General features: G+C 37.8%; 1 protein-coding gene across 1 annotated transcript; it reads right to left on the bottom strand.

Moving 5' to 3' along the window:
* Positions 12,445-16,882, bottom strand: LOC109225470 (isopentenyl-diphosphate Delta-isomerase I). Its single transcript, XM_019390141.1, has 6 exons — positions 16,679-16,882; positions 15,354-15,409; positions 13,722-13,813; positions 13,341-13,443; positions 13,084-13,221; positions 12,445-12,913 (listed from the first exon to the last, which is right to left on the bottom strand). The coding sequence occupies exons 1-6, from the start codon at positions 16,741-16,743 to the stop codon at positions 12,660-12,662; spliced, it is 708 nt and encodes a 235-aa protein (XP_019245686.1). The 5' UTR covers positions 16,744-16,882; the 3' UTR covers positions 12,445-12,659.

Here is a 23,586-nt window from a genome sequence, read left to right on the forward strand (position 1 = left end):
CCCGGTATAATCTTTCTCAAGAATATCATACGGATTATTTTCCTAAGATTGTCCGCCGATACATGTTGTCGCAATTGACGTGTGTTAGGGGGTTGTCAGGAGAATCGGCTCAGGTATGTTAAGGCTATCCCTTCTTTCTTTTTGGCATGATCCAAATAATACAAATGAAACGAGCAAAATACGCAACTTTCATAAATGACTCTATTCATAGAAATACTAGGGGTGTCTATATTCTTGATTCCCCATGTGGATTATTATTATATCGTCTGTTCATGGGTCTCAGAAAATACGTAAGTTGAAAAAGTTTACTTCCTGATATTATTCAAAGACACATTGGTCTTATGACATTCCGAAAGATTTTATTGACGTACTTCTCATGCATTGCATTCACATATACATGTACATTGACCCATGACCAGATGGCGTTATATACGCGTATATATGTATATTATATGTATATGGTATATGGGAAAAGGTTACGGCGTTATATACGCACCACCACCTGATCAGCTGGTATACATTGGTGATTTTGCCCACAGTGGCCGAGATGATATGATGGGATGCCCTCGGAGGCCTGATGATGTTATGAACGCATATACCTATGGATGGCATGACATTTATACGCATATGCATGACATTATGATATTAAATGATTCACAGAGCTGTTTAGACATACATGTCGAGTCTTTTACTCCATGTTTCTCTCATGTCTATTATTTACTGATTTTCATTCCTTACATACTCGGTACATTATTTGTACTGACGTCCCTTTTGCTTGGGGATGCTGCGTTTCATGCCCGTAGGTCCCGATAGACAGGTCGAGATTCCTCCAAGTAGGCTATCATCTCAGCGGAAGATGTTGGTGCGCTCCATTTGCTCCGGAGTTGCTTATTTGGTCAGTATAATTAGGACATGTATTGATTTGTATGGCGGGGCTCAGTCCCGACCTTTATGATACTTATGTAATCTTAGAAGCTTGTAGACAGATATCATGTATATGGATACTTGTACGGCCTTGTCGGCCTATGTTTAGTTTACAAATGATCATGTTGGCCTTATAGGCCCATATGTCACATGTATATGTTTTTATATCAGTTTGGGTCGTCCTATATTGAGTATTCTCTTATGTTTATTCTAGTTAGCCCATGACGGCCCGTTTAGCCCTTTTGCCAATGAGAGTACGATAAGAAAGATATGCATGTTGGTACTCGGTTGAGTAAGGTACCGGGTGCCCGTTACGGCCTATCGGTTTGGGTTGTGACATCATCATCCAGAAATAGGTTCCTTAGGCCAGCTAGAGCCTCATCTTCTTCAGATCCCCATATCACGTCAGTCTGTTGAAATGTCTGGTGCAGATGCGGTATTGGCTGTTCAAGAGGGTAATAAGGACCATGCCATGGTGGCGACCAATTCTGATACTCGTGCCAGGTGTATTCATATCCAAGCCCAAAAGTTGTGTCGTGACGCTTTAGCTGTATCGGTTTGGTGATCCCTTGGAGATTCTTGCCGAGACCCTTGCCGGGTTCATACCCTGTCCATAACAATATGCTTTCATTCTTATTACTCCACCAATTGTCTTTCTCAATTGCATTGACGCGCTCGATGCGGTGGTACGTTTCTCCACCCAACTTCCTTCTATTCTCGACAACCGGAATAGTTTGATTGGTGTAAATGGGATTACTTCCATCCCCGTGGATGATTACTTCCTGATGATTCCATTCGAACTTCACGGCTTGGTGTAGCATAGAGGCTACGGCCCTAGCAGCATGTATCAACGGTCGTCCCAACAGCAGATTGTATGTGGCGGACATATCCAATACTTAAAATTCAACGTCAAACCAAGTCGGGCCCATCTACAGGCATAGGTTGATTTCCCCAATCGTGGCCCTTTGGGACCCATCGAATGCATTCACGTTCATAATTCATGCAAGTATCTCATGCAAACCTTTACCCAATCTCTTCAAAGTGGTCAACGGGCATATATTGAGACTCGAACCCCCATCTATCAGGATGCTGGCAATGAATTTGTCCTCAAATTGTACTGTGATATGTAGTGACTTGTTGTGACTCAATCCTTCCAGCGGCAATTCATCCTCGTGGAAAGTGATCTTGTGGCTTTCCAATACTTGTCCTACCATATTGGCCATCTCTCTACTGGTAATTTTGTTCGGTACATAAGCTTCATTCAACACTTTCATCAATGAATTCTTGTGCGCTTCGGAGTTCTGCAGTAGTAATAGAATGGATATCTAAGCAGGGGTTTTGTTCAGATGATCAACCACAGAATATTCTCTCCCCTGCACTTTTCCCCAAAGATCGTTCGGTCCAGCTTCAATGATAGGTGGTTTGGAGGTGGCTTCTTTACTTGTTCCTCCTAAATGCTCGGGCGTGTAAACCTACCAGTTCTGGTCATGCCTTGTGTCGTACCTATTTCCTCCATTTTCCCTTTTACTTTCCTTCTTGACTCTGCAGCATAGTCCCAAGGTATAGCATTGTATTTGAAGGATGGTCTAGGTGCTATCGTCACGATGAAGGGTGTGGTCACTTCCACCTCAAACGGAGTTGGCGTAGCTGAAGATGTTGTTGCTTCAACCTCAAACAGGGTCGATGTGGTTACTTCAACCTCAATTGGTGACTGAATCTGCACCACAATAGGTGGGAAAATGACTGGAGGTATTTTAGGTTCATCCCCTTCACGAATGAGCCCGATTGATCCTTCCGGATCCCATTCTTCATCAGTTTCGATCATATTTACCCCCTCGCCTCTGCGACCCGGGAAGGGATTGTTGCGGACATTAGGTGCATCCTCTTTTGCTTGTATAACCTTGGTGTCAATCAGCGTCTGGATCTTATCCTTCAAAGTGCAACATTCATCGATAGTATGACTCTTCATGTCCGAGTGGTAGGCGCATGTCTTGTTTGGATTAACCCACTCAGAGGAGTTTTCCATGGCAAAGGCGGGAATGGGAGTGACATAACTGGCAGCCTTCAGTCTCTCATACAACTGATCGATGGGTTCAGCAATAGGAGTGTATTGTTTGGGCGGTCTACGATCGAAATTTGGTTTGGGTTTTTGGTAGTTTTGGCGGGCTGGTGGTGAATGGTAGTATACTGGCTGAGTGCTATAAGTATGGTAAGTGGCAGCGGGTTGTTGGTATCTGGGAGCTGAAGGCTGATATGTGGGTGGTGGTGTTTGGTATGTGAGGGGAGACTTTGGACCTTGGGCTACCATCACTGCCCCTAGTTCCTTCTTTTTAGAAATACCGCCCGACTGCAAGGCTTTGTTTGTAGCCTGTAGTGCCTCAAAATTTGTTACCATTCCGCTTTTAATTCCCTCTTCTATTTTTTCTCCTAACTTGATGATGTCAGAAAATTTATGGTTCTCAATAACCATCAGTCTCTCATAATACTGCGGATCCTGAGCTCGGACAAAGAACTTACTCATCTGTTCTTCTTCCAATGCTGGCCTTACTTTCGCAGCTTCAGACCTCCACCGAGCAGCATACTCGCGGAAAGTTTCTGTTCGCTTCTTCTTAAGATTTTGAATGTAGAAGACGTCTGGCGCATTTTTTGTATTGAACCTGAACCGATCCATAAAATCTGACGCCATGCTTACCCAGTTAACCCATTTCTTCAGGTTTTGACTGATGTACCAAGACAGGGTGTCTCCCGTGAGGCTCCTTATGAATAGCTTCATGCGGATTCTTTCATCTTTACCAACCCCTACGAGCTTGTCACAATATGTTCTCAAATATACTTTCGGATCACCTGTCCCGTCGAACATTTCGAACTTAGGAGGTTTGTAACCCTCTGGTATTTCTACGTCCAGCTGAATACACAAATCCTCATAATTCAAACCTTCAAAGCCTTTACTGCCTTCAACACCTTGGACTCGACTAGTAAGTTTCTTGAGTTCTTCCGCCATGTTCTTGATGAGCAGGTCCTTCTTGGCAGATTCAGGTATGTATACGGTTTGTTGTGGAGTGTGGGATAAGGTTTCCACGTATATGGGGTTCCTTTGATGGACTCTAGGAATTTGGGCGTAGTGATTGTCGTTGGTTGTGTTTTGGGGATCAGGGGTAGGTAGTGGTGCGTTTTGAGGAGTGTGGCAGGTGGTGGTTTATGGATACTGGGTTGGATGGTGATGATGTTCTGGAGGGGTTGGTACTGGCGGAGGATTAGGATTTTGAGGAGGTGTGGCATACTGATGAGGTGCGGGAGGATTTTGTTGGTTTTGTGTGTTCTGGGGAGGTGCTGGGTTTTGGGCATTTTGTTGGGTGACGTTGGGGACGTTCGGGGTAAGGGAAAGGTTTGCCAAGTTCCAGACCTGCTCAAGTTCCCCTTGTAACTCCAATATCTTCTGTTCTAACCGTAAACTAAGTCATTCTGTGCTGGGGTACTCCGACCATCCAAAGTCTCGACATTCTCTACGTGCGTAGCGTTTTCTTTCCTGATACCACTCATATCATCCATTCTGGCTTTTTCCTTGCTTTTAGGATCACTTGGAGGAGGAGGAGGTGGAGGACCTCTAGATCTGGTATGATATGCTGATGATGCCAGTATGCACGAACCAACCTTAGGAGATAGGAATAAACAAACAAAGAAAAGAAGAAAACAAAAAGTAAACTAGTCAGTAAGGAGTATTTAAAAGGATAATTGCGGTATTTAAACACATATTGCGGAATTATATATTCGCGTCCTAGTTTGGGGGACCTCATTGTGCCCTAGGTAAGCCTAAGCGACATATAATTTTGGAGAAAACCGATGCCAATAACTGCGTTATTTCATTAATATGGTAAATGGACCAAATTTCTACTAAAACGACAATAATTATAAAGAGTCACTAATGGCATTTGCCTTATTACAACCAAATTCTAAAACGAGTCTACAAAGCAAGTAAAAACATCATTCCTAATCTATTTGGTCGCAAAGGGGCCTTCTCCACGTTTGGACTTCTTTGCTCTGTCGATCAGATTCCCCAGGTCGCGCATGTCCAACAGCAGATACGCCCTTGCTAGATTCCCTCCTTCGTTGCCCTCTGCATTCTGACACTCTGAGATCCTTTTCCTCATCTTTCCCTCAAGTTCCATCAACCCCTGCTCCAAATATTCCAACCTTTCTGTTGACTTAGTAGCGATTTCTCTCCACTCGTCGATTGCTTCCATGTCCACTTTATGTTGTTCCAAATGCCTGGCTTCAGACTCGAAAACCCTTTTGCGCAACCTCCTGTATTTGACTTGTGCTTCAGTAGCATCGTCTATAACCCTATTTTTCATATTAATCCCTGGCTAGACATCTCCCGCTATATCATCTACCAACCATGATGGATAGATGTGCACATAGCCGGCATGATACCGATCTGGCTCGATGGTATCATTTTCCACAATGATCTTTTGATGCCACATATGATGTGCATCAAACTTGAATGTAATGGCATTCCCCTGGAAGTCTGCTTTGTACTGAACCATTTTGGAAACTCGTGGTATAACCTGCTTTCTCCCAGCTTGCCTCATAACTCTGATAGGAGCATAAGGATAGATCCCCCTCAATCCGATTAGCACTAGATAAGGAGTATCTCTCGACCTGATGATGACTTCACTGCTAGGGAACCACTCAAACATCCAATGTGCATTGTCATCAGCCAAATTGCTAAAGAAATGTACCCAACTCACAGCGTTTTTCAGTTGCGCAAACCTGTTTGGGATAAAAGTCATTCTCTTTGGATGGTGATAGGCTATGTGGTCATTCCATGGTCGTCGCGGAAGTTCTTGATGGTATTCTCCTCTCTGAAGGTTTTCCAACAACTATACTTACAGCAACAGATTGCAACCCTCGAAATGCCTATACCCCTTTTTGCAACGGTCAAAAGTCCGGTACATCTCAGCGAAAATCATAGGGACAATAGTGTAAGTTTGCCCCTCAATCCCCTCCATTAAGGTCTTAGTGACCATAGCTAGGCGAGTGTGGATCTTTTCTCCCTGTATTGGAAATACCAGCATCCCCAGAAAGCAGGCAGTGAATACAAAAACTCGGCGGTGAGTCCAATCCAAAGAAGTGATGGAAAACTCATCATGATAAAGGCGATATGACTTGTTGTGCCCATAACACTCATAAAGGAAATCTAATGGTATGGAAGACTTCTTCAAACAGACTAACTCATCACTTTTCCTAAAACCCATCATTTTCAGTGCGGTTTTGCGGTACCAACAAACCAGGGCTATCCCATGAGAGCCCAGCGAAGCCTCCTATTTCTTCTAAAAGGGGAGTCATTTCTACGTCGCCAAAACGGAAGACGGCTCTCTTCTCATCCCAAAACATGGTGGCGGCCTCAATTAATGCATTGTTTGGCTGAATGTCAAACAAGGAGGGTAAATTTCTGAGGACTCTTTTCACGTAATTGTTGTCACTTGGTGGGAGATTTTCCCACCAATCGAGCAGCAAAGGTGGGATATTTTGAAACATGCCGAACCTGGGGACTTCGTGCCTCATTTCTGCAAAACAAATAAAGTTAGCCCTTTCCCCCACCAGTTTGGCTATTTACATGTTAATGATCAACATATTGGCACGTTTTCTCCAAATAATGCACAGATCGTGATTGTGCCCATTGGGATTATGAAAATCCCGGCGGACTTTGGACAAGGCTTGTCTTAGCGAGGTATTACGCGGACAGCGTTCTAACCCATACTAGGTTTGGACATGATGCATGAACAGTTAATACTAGAGTGGGGTTTTTAGAAGAGTCTAGACCGGTACCCTCAAGCGGACAACTTGAGAGGGAAAGGCACGGAACCATCGACTGCACCGCTGATCGACTAGTTTTACCGCAAATAAGCCTTTCAAAATTTAAAGGGTGATTTAGGAAGAGCGCGGACACTCATCAAGCGCCGCTATGGTATTAATTATGCACGAGTGGAATATGATGTGGAGCATGTTCTATGCAAAGATAAAACTACACGTTGTCAAATATTTTGCATGATAAAAACAGTAAATGCAGTATTGAATGAAATGTAAAGACATTAAAAGAAAGGAAAACAAGGAAGAAGTTAGTTCGCTCAATGTGGAAATTGTAATAAGGTAAACAAGGGAGTGGGGGTGGGGAGAGACATGATGTAGCAATTCTAAAGAAATGTCTAAAGGAAAACGCACGTTATGACCAAATTGAGCAGAGATTTGCATATTAATGCGAAATCAAATAAAGGGAAAACAGGGAAAAGGGTGTACATGTAGCAATAAAAGGGAAACGGGAGCGGGATATTCATGCAACAGCAAAATAATAAAGTCACGTTTTATCAGAGAAGACTAATTCATATAGACCAAGTTCGCTTATGGTAAGAGCCTAAAAATGTCCCCAGCAGAGTCGCCATGCTGTCGCACCCCCTTTTTCTCGCGGACGCGGGCTTCGACACGTGACAACTCTTTTAAGGAAGGTGTTAAAAGAGAGAGTCGCCACCTAACGGGTTTGAGGTGCGTTAGGGCACCTATTTGCAAATAACTCTGGTTTAACCAGTTTGCGTCACCAAAGATTGGGTAAGGACTCAAATTACTTCGAAGAGAAGGTGCTAGGCACTCATCGTGGTCCACAACTGTGGGTCCCGACCGAACTCGAATTATATGAATTAGTCAAACAAAGGCAAAGAAAGCAAGAAGTTTGGGAAGTTTTATTAAACATAAATAATTGGTTTAAAGACAAGATGGGGGGTCCTAAATTTTTTAGCCTAAAGGATCACCCCGTGCAACATAAATAATACTTCGTAACTCCATGAAGATGGGGTGTTACTCGTATTATTCAGCGGGCATAGACTATCATCGCCTGCTACCCGATTACTATCTTTAAGTTGTTACCTAAAGCACACTAGTTGATTCTAAACCGTGCCTTATGTGTGCACTACCCGTCCCATGCCTATGGCCCAGGAGGCGTTTGGACCTCTATTTTGGATAGTTCTAGACTTAACTTATGCTGCTCAAAAATGATAAAACTAGGCGACATACAAAACACATTGGACTTCATGTAAAAGCAATTAAGGTCTCAAGTTAGCCTCCACAATTAGACAACAAATGCACGCGAGCAAATTCTCACATTAAGCGTTAGACAGTTTCAGAATTGAGCCAAATTGAAGTCATTAAGCCCTATAGACATAGTTTGTGTGTGACCTCATGTAGGCAGTTTCAGATGCAAGGTGCCATCTTATAGACAAGATTACACAGTTGTTACATGCTGATTATTGAGATTACATGTTTCTGATTATTAAACCATAGGGACGTTGTGTCTAAGTGATTTACGCAGTAGAGGGAGCAATGAAATCTATTGGAAAAGCCCAGAATTACTCATGTTTTCTGACAATGGCATGAATAAGCAGTAAACATCATTTGAGAAATTCAACATTAACAATTTAGAGCGAGTAGTTGTACCCTATAGGCAGGATCTCTAACGATCAGCTTGGAGCCAATTTTACTACGCGTAGCCCCCTATAAACATGTTTTCTAAGTGAGCATTATGATACAATAGGTAATGGGATAATTAAAATCCTATAGGCATGGTTTCTAGTGCATATGTGTAAGGCAATAGTAAATGAAGTGATCAAAATCCTATAGGCATGATTGCTAGTAAATGTGCTGAGGCGAATTGAAAGATAATTCATTGACATTTATTCCTACAGGCGGGTTTTCTAGCAGCACATAGCAGTAAGAACAGTTACAGCATTTGAATTCATGTTTGCTAACAGGAAGTGTACATGTGTGTGCTTCTCCTAATGACATGATTTCTATAGTGTACATAGAAATAGAATGGCATATATAGCAAGTAAATCATTAAATCCTATAGGCATATTTTCTACCCTTGCACACAAATATCAGAATCTACCCATTCCCCATTTTTACTAACACCTCAATTGTTATTTACAAAGTTATTACAGACCAAATGATGAAATAATTACAAACGTGGTATAAATAATGACACTAGACCCACAGCAAACCCAAAAGAAATACCCCAGCACTATCTAGGCCTTCAGCAGTATACCCAGACTTCCAACAAAGAGCCATATTCACCAACACAACCCAGAATCCATAGAAGAACTTAAGCTAGATTACACAATCATAAATTGACCAATCAATTTACATATTCAGTAGACCATAGGAAGAAAGAGTTGAGTGTCAGGAATAGCGTAGGTCTCAGTAGTAGAGGGAATGACTAAAGGACCCCAAATCCTAGTGTGTCAGAGTTCACAAGAGTCTAAAACGGACCCCGAGCAGTGCTCACACTAGGGAGGTCAGCAGAAAGAGCCTTAATAGACTTGGCTTTCAGCCGGCTAAGAATAAGGAGTTCAGAATAGCATAAGTAACAATGAGGGAGAATGGACAATAGCTGAGGGACAGAACTGGGGAAGTAGCCATAGCCATAGAGAGTAATTAATCAAACAGGCCAGTAGGTTCAGCAGGATTTCATCACATAGCAAAGTACCACACATATTGGGAAGAAGTTGGGGGAAGAAACAGGGTATCAAATGAACAAACGACAGACTGGAAAACATATTAGCATAGAAGCAAGATCATAGTCGATAGAAAATAGTTTAATATAAATTGCAACATATTGTACATGTAGAACAAACACTGCAAGGACTCAGAACAGTGTAAGATAGCAATCTTATACCAAATATCACATATGGGTATTCTGGGATGGTCACAATAGACTAAACAACTAGAGAAGATCTAAATCATGTCACAAAATGATTCAAACAGGGCGTGGAAAACAGATTGAGGTAACTGTTAAGATCTCAATCAGTCACCAATGGGGTATGGGGATCATGTTGAGCGACAAAATAGCAAGTGAACATGTCATAATTAACACAGACATTCTAGCCTTCTCTATAAAGGTTAAAGACAAACAAATAAGCATGAATTAGGGAAACATCTAGACACCCCTGCACTCATATTACCCAAGTTAGGCTTAGGTAAACACTATTAGGAGGAGAGTCAGATGCTAACAGGCTTAGAACAAGGTGAGATTAACAAAATCGTGCACAAAGTAATCCAGAAAATATATTTAAGCCAGGAATTTCAGAGGTGAGAATACATGCAAATCAAGGACATATAGGGATGAAATTATGAGAATCAAGTAGCTTACCAGTTAAACGGACAAAATAAAGAACAGAAGATCCATAAGAACTCAAAACCTCAATGTGTCAAAATTCCCAAGGGCTTCAAAAGAACCCCAAGCAATTCTCGCACCAAGAGAAAGTTCGAACAGTATACCCTCAGTGGCCTTGGCTTTCAGCTGGCCAAGGCAAGGTAAAGAAAAAGATAGTAAAGAAATAACAGAACAGAGCTTCAAATTTTTAGTGAGATTATAGCGATTCCGGTCTGTCCAAAAGGGGAATGGGGAAGGGGTTTATATAGTGGTAAAATAAGCACATAAGTAAGAAAATACAATCAATCAAACCATAAAAGGGAAGAAGAACACATAAATCAATTAAAATCGAATTAGGAGAAGAAACCGGTAAACCCTAGTTTTTTAGGGAAACTAAATATTGACAAAAATATATCAAAAATCGGACACACAGTAGAATATAGGACGAATACAGACATAATAACACTCAAAATCAAAGAATCGAACCCATTTTGGTTCTATTTGAAGAGATCTGGAAACCCTAGTTTTAGGGAAAGTGTAAATTAGCAAAAATACAAACAAAATCGGACTCACACGGTGTAGAATAAAGCGTGTGTAGACGGAATATCGTCCAGATTCAAGATATGGGAGTCAATTGGACAGAATCAAAGTGGTAATACTTGCCATGTTTAGGGAAGTACTAGGTCATACCATGGAGAATCAACCAATAGCGGAAACATACTAATATGGTAAGTAGATGAGAGGAGTAGAAGAGGGATTAGGGAAAGGGTTTTGAGAGGTGGCGGCTAGGGTTCGTAGGAGAAGAAAGTGGAGAGATTGAGAGCGTTTAGGGGCGGCGGGTTAGAGGGAAATGGGTTAGGGTTTTAGGTCTAGGTTAATTAAAACAGGGGGGAAGGATGTGGGCCGTTGATCGTAAAAGATCGACGGCTGGGATTTAAAAATGAACGGGGCGGGTTAAAATAAAACGGGTACCGACCGGGTATTAGACAGAGTCGCTTGGTCTTGGGCCAGGGGTAATTGGGCTAGTTTGGGTCCGAATTCTGGTTTTAAAAAATGGGCTATTATTTAAATACATAAAATTTAACAAAATAATTTATAAAAATGCTTAATAAATAAATGTTATTTATGCAATAAAATGATTAACAATAATAATTTAGCATTATAAAAATATATAAGGCTATTTCGACATAAATAGTATAGGTAAAAAGCAATTATATATGAATATAGGCTATTATTGCAAAATTAGGTAAATAGCTTAAAAATGCAAACTAATTATACGAAATAAAGTAAAAATATTATGAAACATATATGAGGATGCAAAATAGTAATTTGGATGATTAAGTCATCACAAAATAATTTGAAGGAGTAATTAATAATTATTCAAGTAATTTAAATGCAAAAAAAGCTCTAAAAATTATGGAAAATTATAGAAAATGCTTGTATAGATTTGTAAACTAAATAATGATGCACAAATGATGTTTTGAAAGTGTTATATATTTGAAAAAAATATGAGGGCAAAATTGGATATCAACACCAAACTCACGATACAATATATTATGTATTGTATAACTATATCTATACAACTTTTATGCAAATTAATATACAAGTATCTTGCATATACGGCTTTATATAAGTGTATACAATTTTCGTACAAAATTTTAACACAAGAACCATTCAACCATCCCATTTAAAATCGAACCTACCACCAATATCCACTTCAAAAGATCTTCACTCAAACATTAGGAGGAGGAGGAGAAGCTACTGTGATCGATTTTGGATGTAGTTCCTTAGAACCAACTTGTAAAGTACCAAAATCAATGAATCACCTAGAATTTTCATAACTTTAAAAATCTTAGCAACTTGACCTCATTAGTTTGAGTTTAACTGTGAAGTCTAGTGTTGTTTCATTAATTTTTGCAGAAACATCCCAAGCTCCATTATTAGGGCATTGAGAAACTTAAGAGAAAGGAAAAATAGATAGAGAGGAAGGAAACATTCTAGAAAAAAGAAGAGAGAAATGTAACATAAAAACAAAACTAAGACCCGATCAATCTTATGAGCTTGTCAGGTCTTTCACCGTCTATTTTTCCTCAAAAATGTCAAACTCTGCAATTATAGCAAATGAACACCAGTTAGCTTGTGTTATAGGTTTAAGAAAATGATGTGAACCAATAAGTTTTAGCCCCAAACTTATGGAAGATAGTGGCATTACTAATCCTCAATATGCCATTTTCATATTCTTTAGCCATTGATTCACATTCTCACTGAAGCTAAAATGGCAAATTCATTCATATGATGCAGAAAATTTAGGACAACATAAAATTTCCCAAGCACAAAGCAAGAAGCTAGTTTATTCAGATTCAACAGTGACAAATCTATGTTACAAGTTCTGATCAATTCAAAAATACTTCTGTTCTATTTCTCACAGAGACAACAAACATAGGGATGCAAAAGGAAAGCTTGAGAATATTACTGCCAAGTTTATCGGCGTAAAGGAATAGGAATGTATTTTTGTTGACATGTTGAAGTTTGGCTCCTAAGTCAACTTGTGAATAGTTTTCATATCAGCAGCTTCCTGGATAGTCCCCTTCTCAACATGGTCCCACCACTTGAACAAGAAGTTGTCGACGACAAGTCTGAACCAAGGGGATAGCTTCAAACCTTCCTCACCTGCATCTGCTTTCCTCAAAAGCTCTTTCAGTTGTTCTTGGTTCACATATTTGATATCAGCAACTTCATCTGGGTTCGGGTTCACATTAACATCACGGACGATGAATAGAAGATAATCAACTGCAATAACAAAGACGGATCAGCCACAAGTTATACCACGGTCCACTCTCTGTGAGATCAAATGCAAGCAACAAATGTTTGGTACTAGTAAATCCCTTGCAAAAGATCAAAAGTAGTTCAACAAATGATAGAGACACTAAGATCAAAGTACAAAAGTGATGTGTCATTACGTTCGTGCTCTCCCCATTTTCCATCAGATGGTGCCTTGTAAAGCATACGGCCCAATGGCGTGAACTGGTCAACAGGGACATGTTCAGCTGGAATACCCAATTCATCAAGAAGCTTCCTTTGTGCAGCGTTTCTTACTCCTAAAGTTTGAAATTATGACATAGAATTTAGATAGAGTTAATTAGAAGTTATGATATAGATGAGTTAGACAAGAGAAGCCGGGGTATAATTAGAATTTCAGCTCAAACAAAGAACATACCAAGAGCATTCTCCTCAATTAGCTCAGACTCTCGGTAGAGCGGATGGCTGCAGCATGTGTTCGTCCACACCAAAGGAAAGGTTACCTTTGTTGCAGATCGTTGCTACACATAGAACACGACAATAAAATATATTAAGCATTTTAATCTTCGAAAGCAACAACAATGCATCTCAACTACAATAATTTGACGACTTATGACTGCTTATTTTATAGCTTGTGTCAATACTAATATTCTAATATTGAGATGATATCTGACAATACCAAGAACTCCTGCCAGTGTACTACGTAATCAGCCTTTTCTGTAACAATTTGTACTGAAAGGAAAAATAACAACTGAGGTGTTTTGACAGCAATTACACTACAACACTTGCTGCCACATACCTGAAGAAGAAGCTCATACTTCGAGTTGAAAAGAAATACACTGAAAGCTCTGTGCAGCAAATTCAAAGATTCAATCCTTTCCATCAAATGACCTGCACATCAATAATGGATTATTTGGGCAAAAATATGAGACATATAAAAACAATGATCATCTAAACAAGAACGTGATGCTTTCTCTTCTTTTTTTTGTCCCGGTTGTAAGTGGAAATCAGAGAAGTTCTCCTCTCTTACTATTTTCGTGGCAGCTAAAAGCTGAATGTGAAATAGTAGCCATCCTTTCATCCTCTCTTAATCATATCCTAGAGTTTACTTTTTTCTAATCTAGAGTTTACTTAGCTACAACAACAACAACAACAAACCCAATGTAATCCCATAAATGGAATCTGGGGAGGGTAGTGTGTACGCATAAAATCCACACCTTTGATTACCAGATATATAAACACAGAAGGGAAAAAAGTTTACTATTCTAATCTTTCCATATCTCACCTTTCACTCAGGAAACAAATGCGAGGGACTTGTTTTCATGTTCCTTTCTGTACAATAAAACACTTCAATTGGTGCAATAAGAGTGCAGCAGATCTAGTACTGCTGCATGCCCTTCTATTCATCCACTCTATAATACCCATATCCTTGTATAGGAACAAAGAATCGTATTAACCAAATAGCCACCTGATATAGTTAAAGAATCTGGACTTTCTCGACTCGTTACGAGACTTTTCCAAGTGATGCAAAGTTAATACTTTTCGATAGTTAAGCTCTTTAGAGGTTATTTGGGTTAACACAAATTTTCACAGCATAAAGTTCCAACTAGGTCAGCGTAGCTAATAGGTCTCCTAAATCTATCTAAGCAGTTAGCTAAAATTGATAGAAGAATAAAGCAGAGATCTCTCCAAAAAGGACAGTGTGAATTATATGACAACCTAATCCAAAAGCTTTAACAGGTAGAAAGGAGACATTTATTTTTCCTATTTCAGGTCAACATGCTCCCCTCATGTGGCCAAATTCTCTTTTATGCGCCAACCAACTTGAAATTCTGTCTGCTGCACCATATTGAATTGTGGCCAACTCATTAAAAGTTTAAACAGTTTGATAGAGGACTTATTTATTTTATCTTTGATTTGCAAAAGACACCATCATGATTTAGTTGAAACTGCCTGGTAAAGAAAGTGCATCCAGCACTAAGGCAGTGGGGCAGAAAAAGACTGTTTAACAACAATGTGCAGAGAAAGTATCCACCATACATTCGTTGAATACAAAAATCAGTAAAAAGAAAAATCATTATGAATTATCTGCCTTTTATTTTTGAAATGGACAAAGATGCTGACTGATTCAATAGTTGCTATCACCTAAAGAAGATAAGCACGGAATTGAAAGTTTTAGTTTTTTCACTTTATAAAGGGATCTAACATATGAAGTACTTGAAGTTAGAAAATTTGTAAATTCTAGATTATCCACCAGGCACCACCAAACTACCTTGATTGCATATTTGCATTGACCTAACATGACATGGCATTGACAATTTGACATTGAATCACGGAACCCTTCAATATCAAAATTCAGCCACCTAGGAAACTACACAAGAAGATAACAAACCGGGACAGTTCCAAAGACAAAGCAAAAAACTGAACTTACAATTGTACTTGGTGTCATGACCAACAACCTGGTCATTCTCATCCACCAAAATACATCTGCAAGAGTTGAAGAAGAGAAAGTGTTAAACCAGGAGAAAAAGGTAAGGAAGTTGCTGAAATTCTACCAATGCAGATCAAACATTGACGACAAGAAGTTGAAAGAAAATCTAGAACTGATTGGCTTTCTGGGTCATGAAATGCGACTTAAGTTCACAAAAGCATAGAGGCAGAGCTAGTTTATGAAGTGCAGGTTCAAACGAACCCAACAGCTTTTGCTTAGATCCTGTATTTATATTAGGAAATCCATTATATATGTCTATATATTAAGTACGAATACAATAACTATAATGAGCTATGGGTTCGTATGCAAGTTCAAAGCCTATAAACTTCAAATCCTGGCTCTAATTAAGGAGGCAAAAATTAGATCTGATCTTGCATGTAGAATAGCAATCTCCCTTAAATTTAGAAAGTCAAGTATTTTCTCCCAAATATAAGAAACAAATAGCAGGTATGTCATAACACTATAATTAAAAGATTAGCAATCTAATTACAAATCATTCATATCACAACCAAAACAATAAACCAACTCCCTTATCTTAAATCTTTTTAGTAATTTCGCATTTCCAATACCACAACCAACAACAACAGACCCAGTTTAATCCCACAAGTGGGGTCTGGGAAGGGTAGTGTGTACACAGACGTTACCCCTACCTTGAGATGGTAACAAATCTGAATCCAAAACCACATATTAAAATCGTGTTGGGCATGAAAGGATGTACGCTCAACTGAAAATCATTTTCTAGTGTTTGGTTACTTTGAATTAAAATGTTAAGAAAAATCCTTCAATAAAAAGGAGAAAAACGAAATTTTGTCACTTATGGAGAGAAGTAGTTTTCCTTCCTCTATATATATCGTTAACTCGAACTTCATATAACTTGCTTCTGTCAATACACTGACATTGTTTGTTAACTTTCGATAACTATATCCTCATGTATAACTTGTACGATTTTCACACATGACCAGTTTTATGCACAGTCAATCAAACGCCAGAAAGATCTAGAAAATGATTTTAAGTATAAAAAACAAAAATAGCATATGCCTATTATTTAATTTAAATGAAAAATCAATGAAATGAATTTCAAACAAGCTGAGTATGAATCTTCTGTATCCGTTCCGCTATTTCATTAATTAAACATTCTGTCTAAAAAAGCAAATTAACGATTCTAGACATTTTCTAAATCTCACATTGACATACAAGAGAAGACTTTCTGGCAAAAATGAAACAATTAGTATAAGGGAGGAGAGAGAGAGAGAGAGAGAACGAACTCGTCTTCAAACATGAGACGGCGTTGGACAGCGTCCATATCGGCATCAGCTTCAACATCACCCATTTTGCAGAAATATAGTGAGATTTGATTGGAGAAGAAGAGAGTGAGAGTAATGGTGAAGAAGGAGAAGTTATATAAGAGAAGATTTAAGGTGACACATTTGAATAAGATGGCTTAGATCTTTGTTGTTATTGGAGTTTCCGCCATCATTTGTTGATTATTCCCCTTTTATTATATTATTCATCCTTACATTATTCCCTACCTTGACCATTACCTAATTTTGTCACTTACTAAATAATACTCCAACTAACTATGGTAACAAATTTAACAAGATATTACATAACCCAAAATGAAGAATAAGAAGAAATGGTTTATCATACTAAAGCGGTGGTTACACCGGTCATGTTGTATGTGGATAGGTGTTGGCCAGTTAAGAACACATATCCAGAAGATGAAAGTAGCAGAAATGAGGATGTTGAGGTGGATGTGCGGGCACACTAAAATAGATAAGATTAGGAATGAGGATATTCGGGAGAAGGTGGGCGTGACCCCCATGGATGACAAGCTGCGGGAAGCGAGGCTCAGATAGTTCGGACTTCATATTACCGAAGACATGGCCCTTTATAGGAAACTGTGGAGGTCGAGTATTAAGGTTGGGTTAGGAGGTAGTTGTGCATAGTTTTACTTCGCACCAGAGTGAGGCTAGTCTGATAAGATTTTATCTTAGACTGCTAGTGGTTAATGTTGTGTTCACACTTCTCTTCCGTTTTTCATAGTGTCGGGCTTTATCTACTGGTTATTGTTTGTTTTTCATCTATTTTCTGGTTCTTGTGATGCTGTTATTTTTTCTATGGTTTCTGTTTGATGGTACTGATATATTGCATCTTTTCGTCTTCTTTTTGTCTTTTTTTTCGTCTTCTTGAGCGGAGGGTCTATCGAAAACAGCAGGGCCGGAGCCAGATTGTCTGTTGCGGATTCGGCTGAAACCAATAGCTTTGATTCAAACTTTATATTTATCTTTAAAAATTCATTGATTCTGTATAAATTTTTATTGCAGAACTCAATAACTTAAATTAATTAGAATTTCGAATCCATAAGCTTGAAATTTTGGCTCCGCCTCTAAGAAACAACCTCTTTACTCCCTCGGGGTAGGAATAAACTTACACTACCCTCCCCAAAATTAGATTTCACTGGATCGTTATTATTGTTGGTTTATTATACTAACTTTCCTCTAATTAACGAACAATGGGAGGTAAACAAAATATTCGTAAGCAAGATTAGTGTTACAAAATGAAACTTAAGAAGAGGTCTCTGAAATTATTACAAAAAATTGTTTGAATAAAAATCATCACTAAAAAAACAAAAAGGAAACATAACAATGGCCAATGTGTAAGTCTGCATTTTCTTTTGCATTCTCTCTTCTTTTTTTTTCTTCTAATTTTGATTGGGAAAAAATCACTAGTGCCAGTAAACCATCGACATGTCCTATTCAATGATGCTAGTGCTGTTTAGCTGATATTTTCCGGTTGAGATCCCCTCCAGTAAACTTTTGTCCAGTTTTACTCAATAGGGCTTTAGATGGTTGCCAAGTGTACTAAATTTTTTAAAGGTGTTGATTTATTTAACTTACTCATGGACTAACTAGGGCATAAAATGTGGGTTAATTAGACACAATCCCTATCATCGTTACCATTGCATGTCCCCCAGCTTCATCCTTCCATTCCGCAAGAAACATTATTGTATTCCGTTATTAAGAAACTAGTATCATATTCTAGCAAAGTTGCTAAAACCAAAATGACACCTAATATCTCTCCCTCTTTCATGAACTTAGAGAAATTGATTACTAAATTGTAAGTAATATCTTTCTACATATAATATAAATTCACAAGTTCAAGTTGCAAATCAAAATTTTGCAACTAATTAATTTATTCAGCGATGAGCATTTGGTAAGCATGGTCTGTTCTCTGTTGTGACCTTAGATGGGAGTATATAGGGTGAATAAAAGCCATTGAAACGCAATAAGTTGATTCATTATTGACTAAGTGATGATACAAGTTGATATTTGACACCTTAGAGATTAGGTTATAAGCATAGGTGTATAAACCCATTTCTTATCTTATTAGTATATTACTATATTATTATACGATAGCGAGTTTTTGATGCGTACCATGGTAATGATACAAGGGATGGTAGGTGTTGTGGAACATACAATGGCAATGATGCAAGGATGGTAGGTGTTTATACCCTATTTAGTCCTTGAGTAAGTTAAATAAATCAACACCATTAAAATTTCTTAGTACACATGGCAACCATCTAAAGCCTTATTGAGAAAAACTGGACAAAAGTTTACTGGAGAGGATCTCAACCCATTTCTTACAACGAATTCACTATTATCGGTCAAAGTCAAGTTTGGCATTTTTTATTGTAGTTACTTATCTATTTGATGCCTGCAATAAAAAAAGGAATAAAACTCTAGATTAATTATAGAGCCCGTTTGGTTTAGCTGATTTAGAGTAGCTGATAAGCATTAGGTGCTGAAAAGCACTTTTAAGTGCTGAAGCTGATTCAAAAAATAAGCAGTTACGTGTTTGGATAAAAGTGCTGAAATTAATAATATGCAGCTAAAGAACTGGGTATACGAAGAGTTTTGTTTTAAAAAGAAGTATTTTAGGGATAGAATAATAAATATTTTGGTCAAACTTAAACTGCTTATAAGCTGAAATTTGATAAGTTGGGGGAGACCAACTTATGGCTTTTGGCTTATTTTTGGCTTATAATCACTTAACTTATAAGCACTTTTAATTTTACCAAACGCGTAGATAAGCCAAAAAGTGCTTATAAGCCAGTTTGACCAGCTTATAAGCTTAGCCAATAGTCCCTCCATCTCATTTTATGTATTGATATCTGATTAGATATGTAGTTTTAAAAATATAATTTGAAATTCAAAATAAAACTAAATTCTATCTTGATTTTAAATTTTTTATTTTTAAGCAAAACTAAAGATACAATTAATTTAAAATTAATTTTTTAAAATATTTCCTTTAATAGGCTAAAAACGAAAGAATGACAAGTAAAATGAAATACAGAAATGACAAAAATCTGAAAAAGATACGTGCCATCACGTGCCAGATTCATTTCCTCCATCCTGTTGTTAGATTCACGAAATAAATCCAGTCAACTGAGGACACCTATAGTCCTATACCAACAAGATTTAGGGTCCACATAAAATTTATAGTAGATTCTCCCCTTTATTTCTTTTTTGTATTTTGTTTAATTTAATACTCCTACTTAAAAGTTACTAAGTAGGCGTTTGAACATGAATTCCAATTTTTTTTTTCAAATTTGGATCTCACTAAAATTTGAATTGAAGATGAAGTTATATTTGATTATAATTTTTGCAATATATTTGGATGTCTTTTTTTTTCAAAATCATGAAACATGATTTATACCCCAAACTTGTAAAAATATTAAATTCACCCCAATTTGATTATCCTACTTGAAATAAACAATCAAAATGCTATTGTTTAACTATTATCATATTCTGCTTTACTGCAATACACAGAAGATGCAAAATCAACTAGGACTGATGTTCCACTATCAATCGCCAAAGATGTATCTGTCAAAGATTAAAAACTGATGGGGTCGTTTTATAAATTTTAAAAATATAGGGTAAATTGGTAAAACTAAAAACTAACAAATTCTCATTTTCAATTGAAAAAGTGGTGAGAACCAGTTTTTCAAATTTGAAAATGGATTTTCAAGTGAAAAAGAAAAAATTGGTAAAAATGGAATAACCAAACATTGTTTTCAAAATATTTTTTGAAAAAAAGAAAAAATTTTGTATGTCCAAACGGGCTCTAAAACTTATTCCTTTGTTTTGGTAATAGTCAGAATTAACTATGTGAGTTAAAATTATTTTTCATTTTATTAGACAACAGTTTTATAATATTATATCAAGAAGTATTAAATTTGATTGCATATTAGGTTTTTGTAGTTGTTATAATTTATTCCATAAAAGTATTTATAAATGAGAAAATATTTGCACCCCCAAAAAGGCATAATAAGTTGGCATGTGCATGTAACATGACTTTTAAACTTGGAATATCATATGTATGGCTCAAAAACGTTAAAATATCATGGTATAGCCAGTTTTCACACTGGTCAATGAAAAATAGCCAGCGTTTATCAAGTCAATGAAAAATAGCCACTATTTTGCTGCAACAGGGACCGGTCCAGTATAATATACGGGAGTTCTGGTGCATTTGTGTACGAACTCCAGCATATTATGCTGGACCGGTATACTTTGCTAACTCCTGTAAAATTTGCGGGAGACTGGAGCACCAGTGCTCCAAATTCCAGTATATTATACTGGACAATTATACTTGCTGGAACTCCCGTAAAATTTGCGGGCGTATTTTTCCGGATTTCGAACAGTGTTTTCGCTCAGATTTAAAGTGGCTAAATTTCGATGACTTTTGAAACTTGGCTATTTTTCAACGGCCAGTGATAAATCTGGCTATTTTTGAATTTCTCCCCTCAAAAACATGTAGTGCACAAACATAAGATCTCTGCAAATTATGCATCACAACAGTATTATTAATTTAAAGAAAAGGAATATCTAGAAAGAAAGTATGTAACATGGGGAAATAGAAAGTGATCCGATTAAGTTGTAATATCACAAAGTGATGTGGTGGAGTGGATAAGATTATTTACTCTCAATTAAAAGTTACAATTTTTCTCTTAACTGGATTTTATGCAGCACAAATCTGAATTAATCGTGTCAATAATTATTAAAAAAAGTTGACCTAAGTGTGTCAAGTGTCAACCAACCATGGTCCAAGATACAACATTTTCAATTTAATTTGTAGAAGAATTGTGTAGTCAATAATGACTTGTTACCTAACTTAAAATCATTATAGTAGTCGGAGAAATGCGACTAGGTTTGGAGTCAGCCGCAACCTTACTTTGAATGACAAATTATATTTTCGGTCATTAGCAATGGCTCTGGACTATGCCCACAAGGTAGGTGAATTGCCGAGTAATTAAATCTAAAGAGTATTTATTTGCACTCCATATATGCACTAAAATAACAAGTGTGCGATATAAGATTATATATAGGAATTATCACTTATACATTTCTTACCTTAATTTATCATTTAATCAAAGTTATTTAATATGTTCTGGTGTATGTGTAATAGTAGAAAATAAATATGACCCGTGGAATTATGTGTTGCTGACAAGGCATGATACGTGGATCACTAAGAAGGTGATAGCTGGAATATTGCATTAGAAGATGCACAAGATACAAGAGGTACGAGCAAATCACTCACGAGATGAAGGGATGCAGTTGCTCGAGTCTAAATCATTCAGTAAATATGGGCTGAATGAATCAAGACAGTAAGAAGGGGAAGATTCACGAACCTCTAATTAATGAGGAAGAAGAATTGGAACCGTTACAGAATCTTCATAAACAGTTATGATTGCCAATTATAACGGTTCATTAATGTCATTAATTTTCATAATGATTCGGCGATAAAAAGGAGGAAACGTTATGTTTGTAAATTCCTATATAAGGGAAGAAAATTTCATTTGTAAAGACATTTGGACAATATTGGAATATATACACTTTACTTTTCTGCTTTTCTCTATATTAACTTTGCAATCAGTTATTTCCTTACTTATTCTTGTTCTTTTCCTTTCATATAATTGAGAAAGTACGAAATTTCTTGGTTATTAGTAACCCGAGTTCTTTTAAAAATAGGCTTTGACCGTGTTTATCCTAAAATCCGTAACAACAAAACTTATATTGTGATTTTAGGATATGTGATTTAATCCAATACCAATTGATAAACAAGGAATTAAATATATAAATTGAAGAACAAAATAAGTCAAACTGGTGTGCAAGCCATATCTCGACCTCGAATTATGACAGTCTCGAGGTGGAACAGTTGGTATAGCAAATTATAAAACAACCCTGATGAACAGTAATAGCTAGAGAGTAAAGTGCATGTATTTCTTATCACTAAAAAAAACGTATCTTACAAATGAATGGGCTCCCTTTATATAGTAGAGGAATCCTAAATAAGGTACAAATCTAATAACGAAAATAAATCCCATGATTGGCGCCGATAACCGCTTGGTATGATCTATTCCGAGATTTCCGCCGAGACTTTCGGTCGGTTGCTAATATCTCGCCATTCCGTTATTATGCCTTACTTGAGGTTGGTCATACTCGGCATTAGTTGTCATCCTTCGATCCTCAAGTTCTATACTCCGCCATCGAGCTCGAGCCAGGTTCGTTTTGAGCTTATTCTCGAAGCAACTCCTCGAGCCTACGAAATCGGGCATACCTGATTTCGATCGTATACAGATATTCCACGCGTTTCTTAGAGTGAAATGATAAGAAACGATTTGATCCTCGATTCTCCAATACCTCGATCATGATGTAAATTCCATGACGTCAGCGACAGAAGTGACTGAAGGGTCGCGTCCGCATAGTTCCCAAGGCTATTAATTAACGGTGGTTGATGGCCAGCCACTAGTTTCCTCAAACCGTTGAAGTGCCTACTATAAATAGATCAATTTCTCAATCTTTACTTCCAAAACCTTTTCCCAAATCTCTACAAGCTTCTCAACTTTCTTTAAGTTCATCCTCCTCTTCAATTTGTGTTTGTCATAACATCAACTTCTTCTCCTTTCTTGAATTCCACAACAGTGATGGCTAAAACATCTAAAATTGTCCCTCAAAAAGAAAAAGCCTCCTCATCGCGGTCGGCCGCTGATAAAATGCCGGTGGAGCCTCACATCAAGGAGTGTGTTCCTGGGCCATGCAAGCTGTCTTATGATTTCAAAGTCGAAAGACCTTCATCAGTTCCAGGCCGATGTGAGCCCATGTCCCGATACATC

This window comes from Nicotiana attenuata, chromosome 5 (assembly GCF_001879085.1).
Source record: "Nicotiana attenuata strain UT chromosome 5, NIATTr2, whole genome shotgun sequence".
Lineage (NCBI taxonomy): Eukaryota > Viridiplantae > Streptophyta > Magnoliopsida > Solanales > Solanaceae > Nicotiana > Nicotiana attenuata.

What these genes read in the sequence shown, in the direction of transcription:
- LOC109225470 (XM_019390141.1), bottom strand. Translation starts at nt 16,743, where the DNA reads ATGGGTGATGTTGAAGCTGATGCCGATATGGACGCTGTCCAACGCCGT. An exon ending in TCATGACACCAAGTACAATT is followed by an intron (nt 13,814 to 15,353) that starts GTAAGTTCAGTT and finishes ATTGATGTGCAG; the next exon opens with GTCATTTGATGGAAAGGATT. An exon ending in AATTGAGGAGAATGCTCTTG is followed by an intron (nt 13,222 to 13,340) that starts GTATGTTCTTTG and finishes TTCAAACTTTAG; the next exon opens with GAGTAAGAAACGCTGCACAA.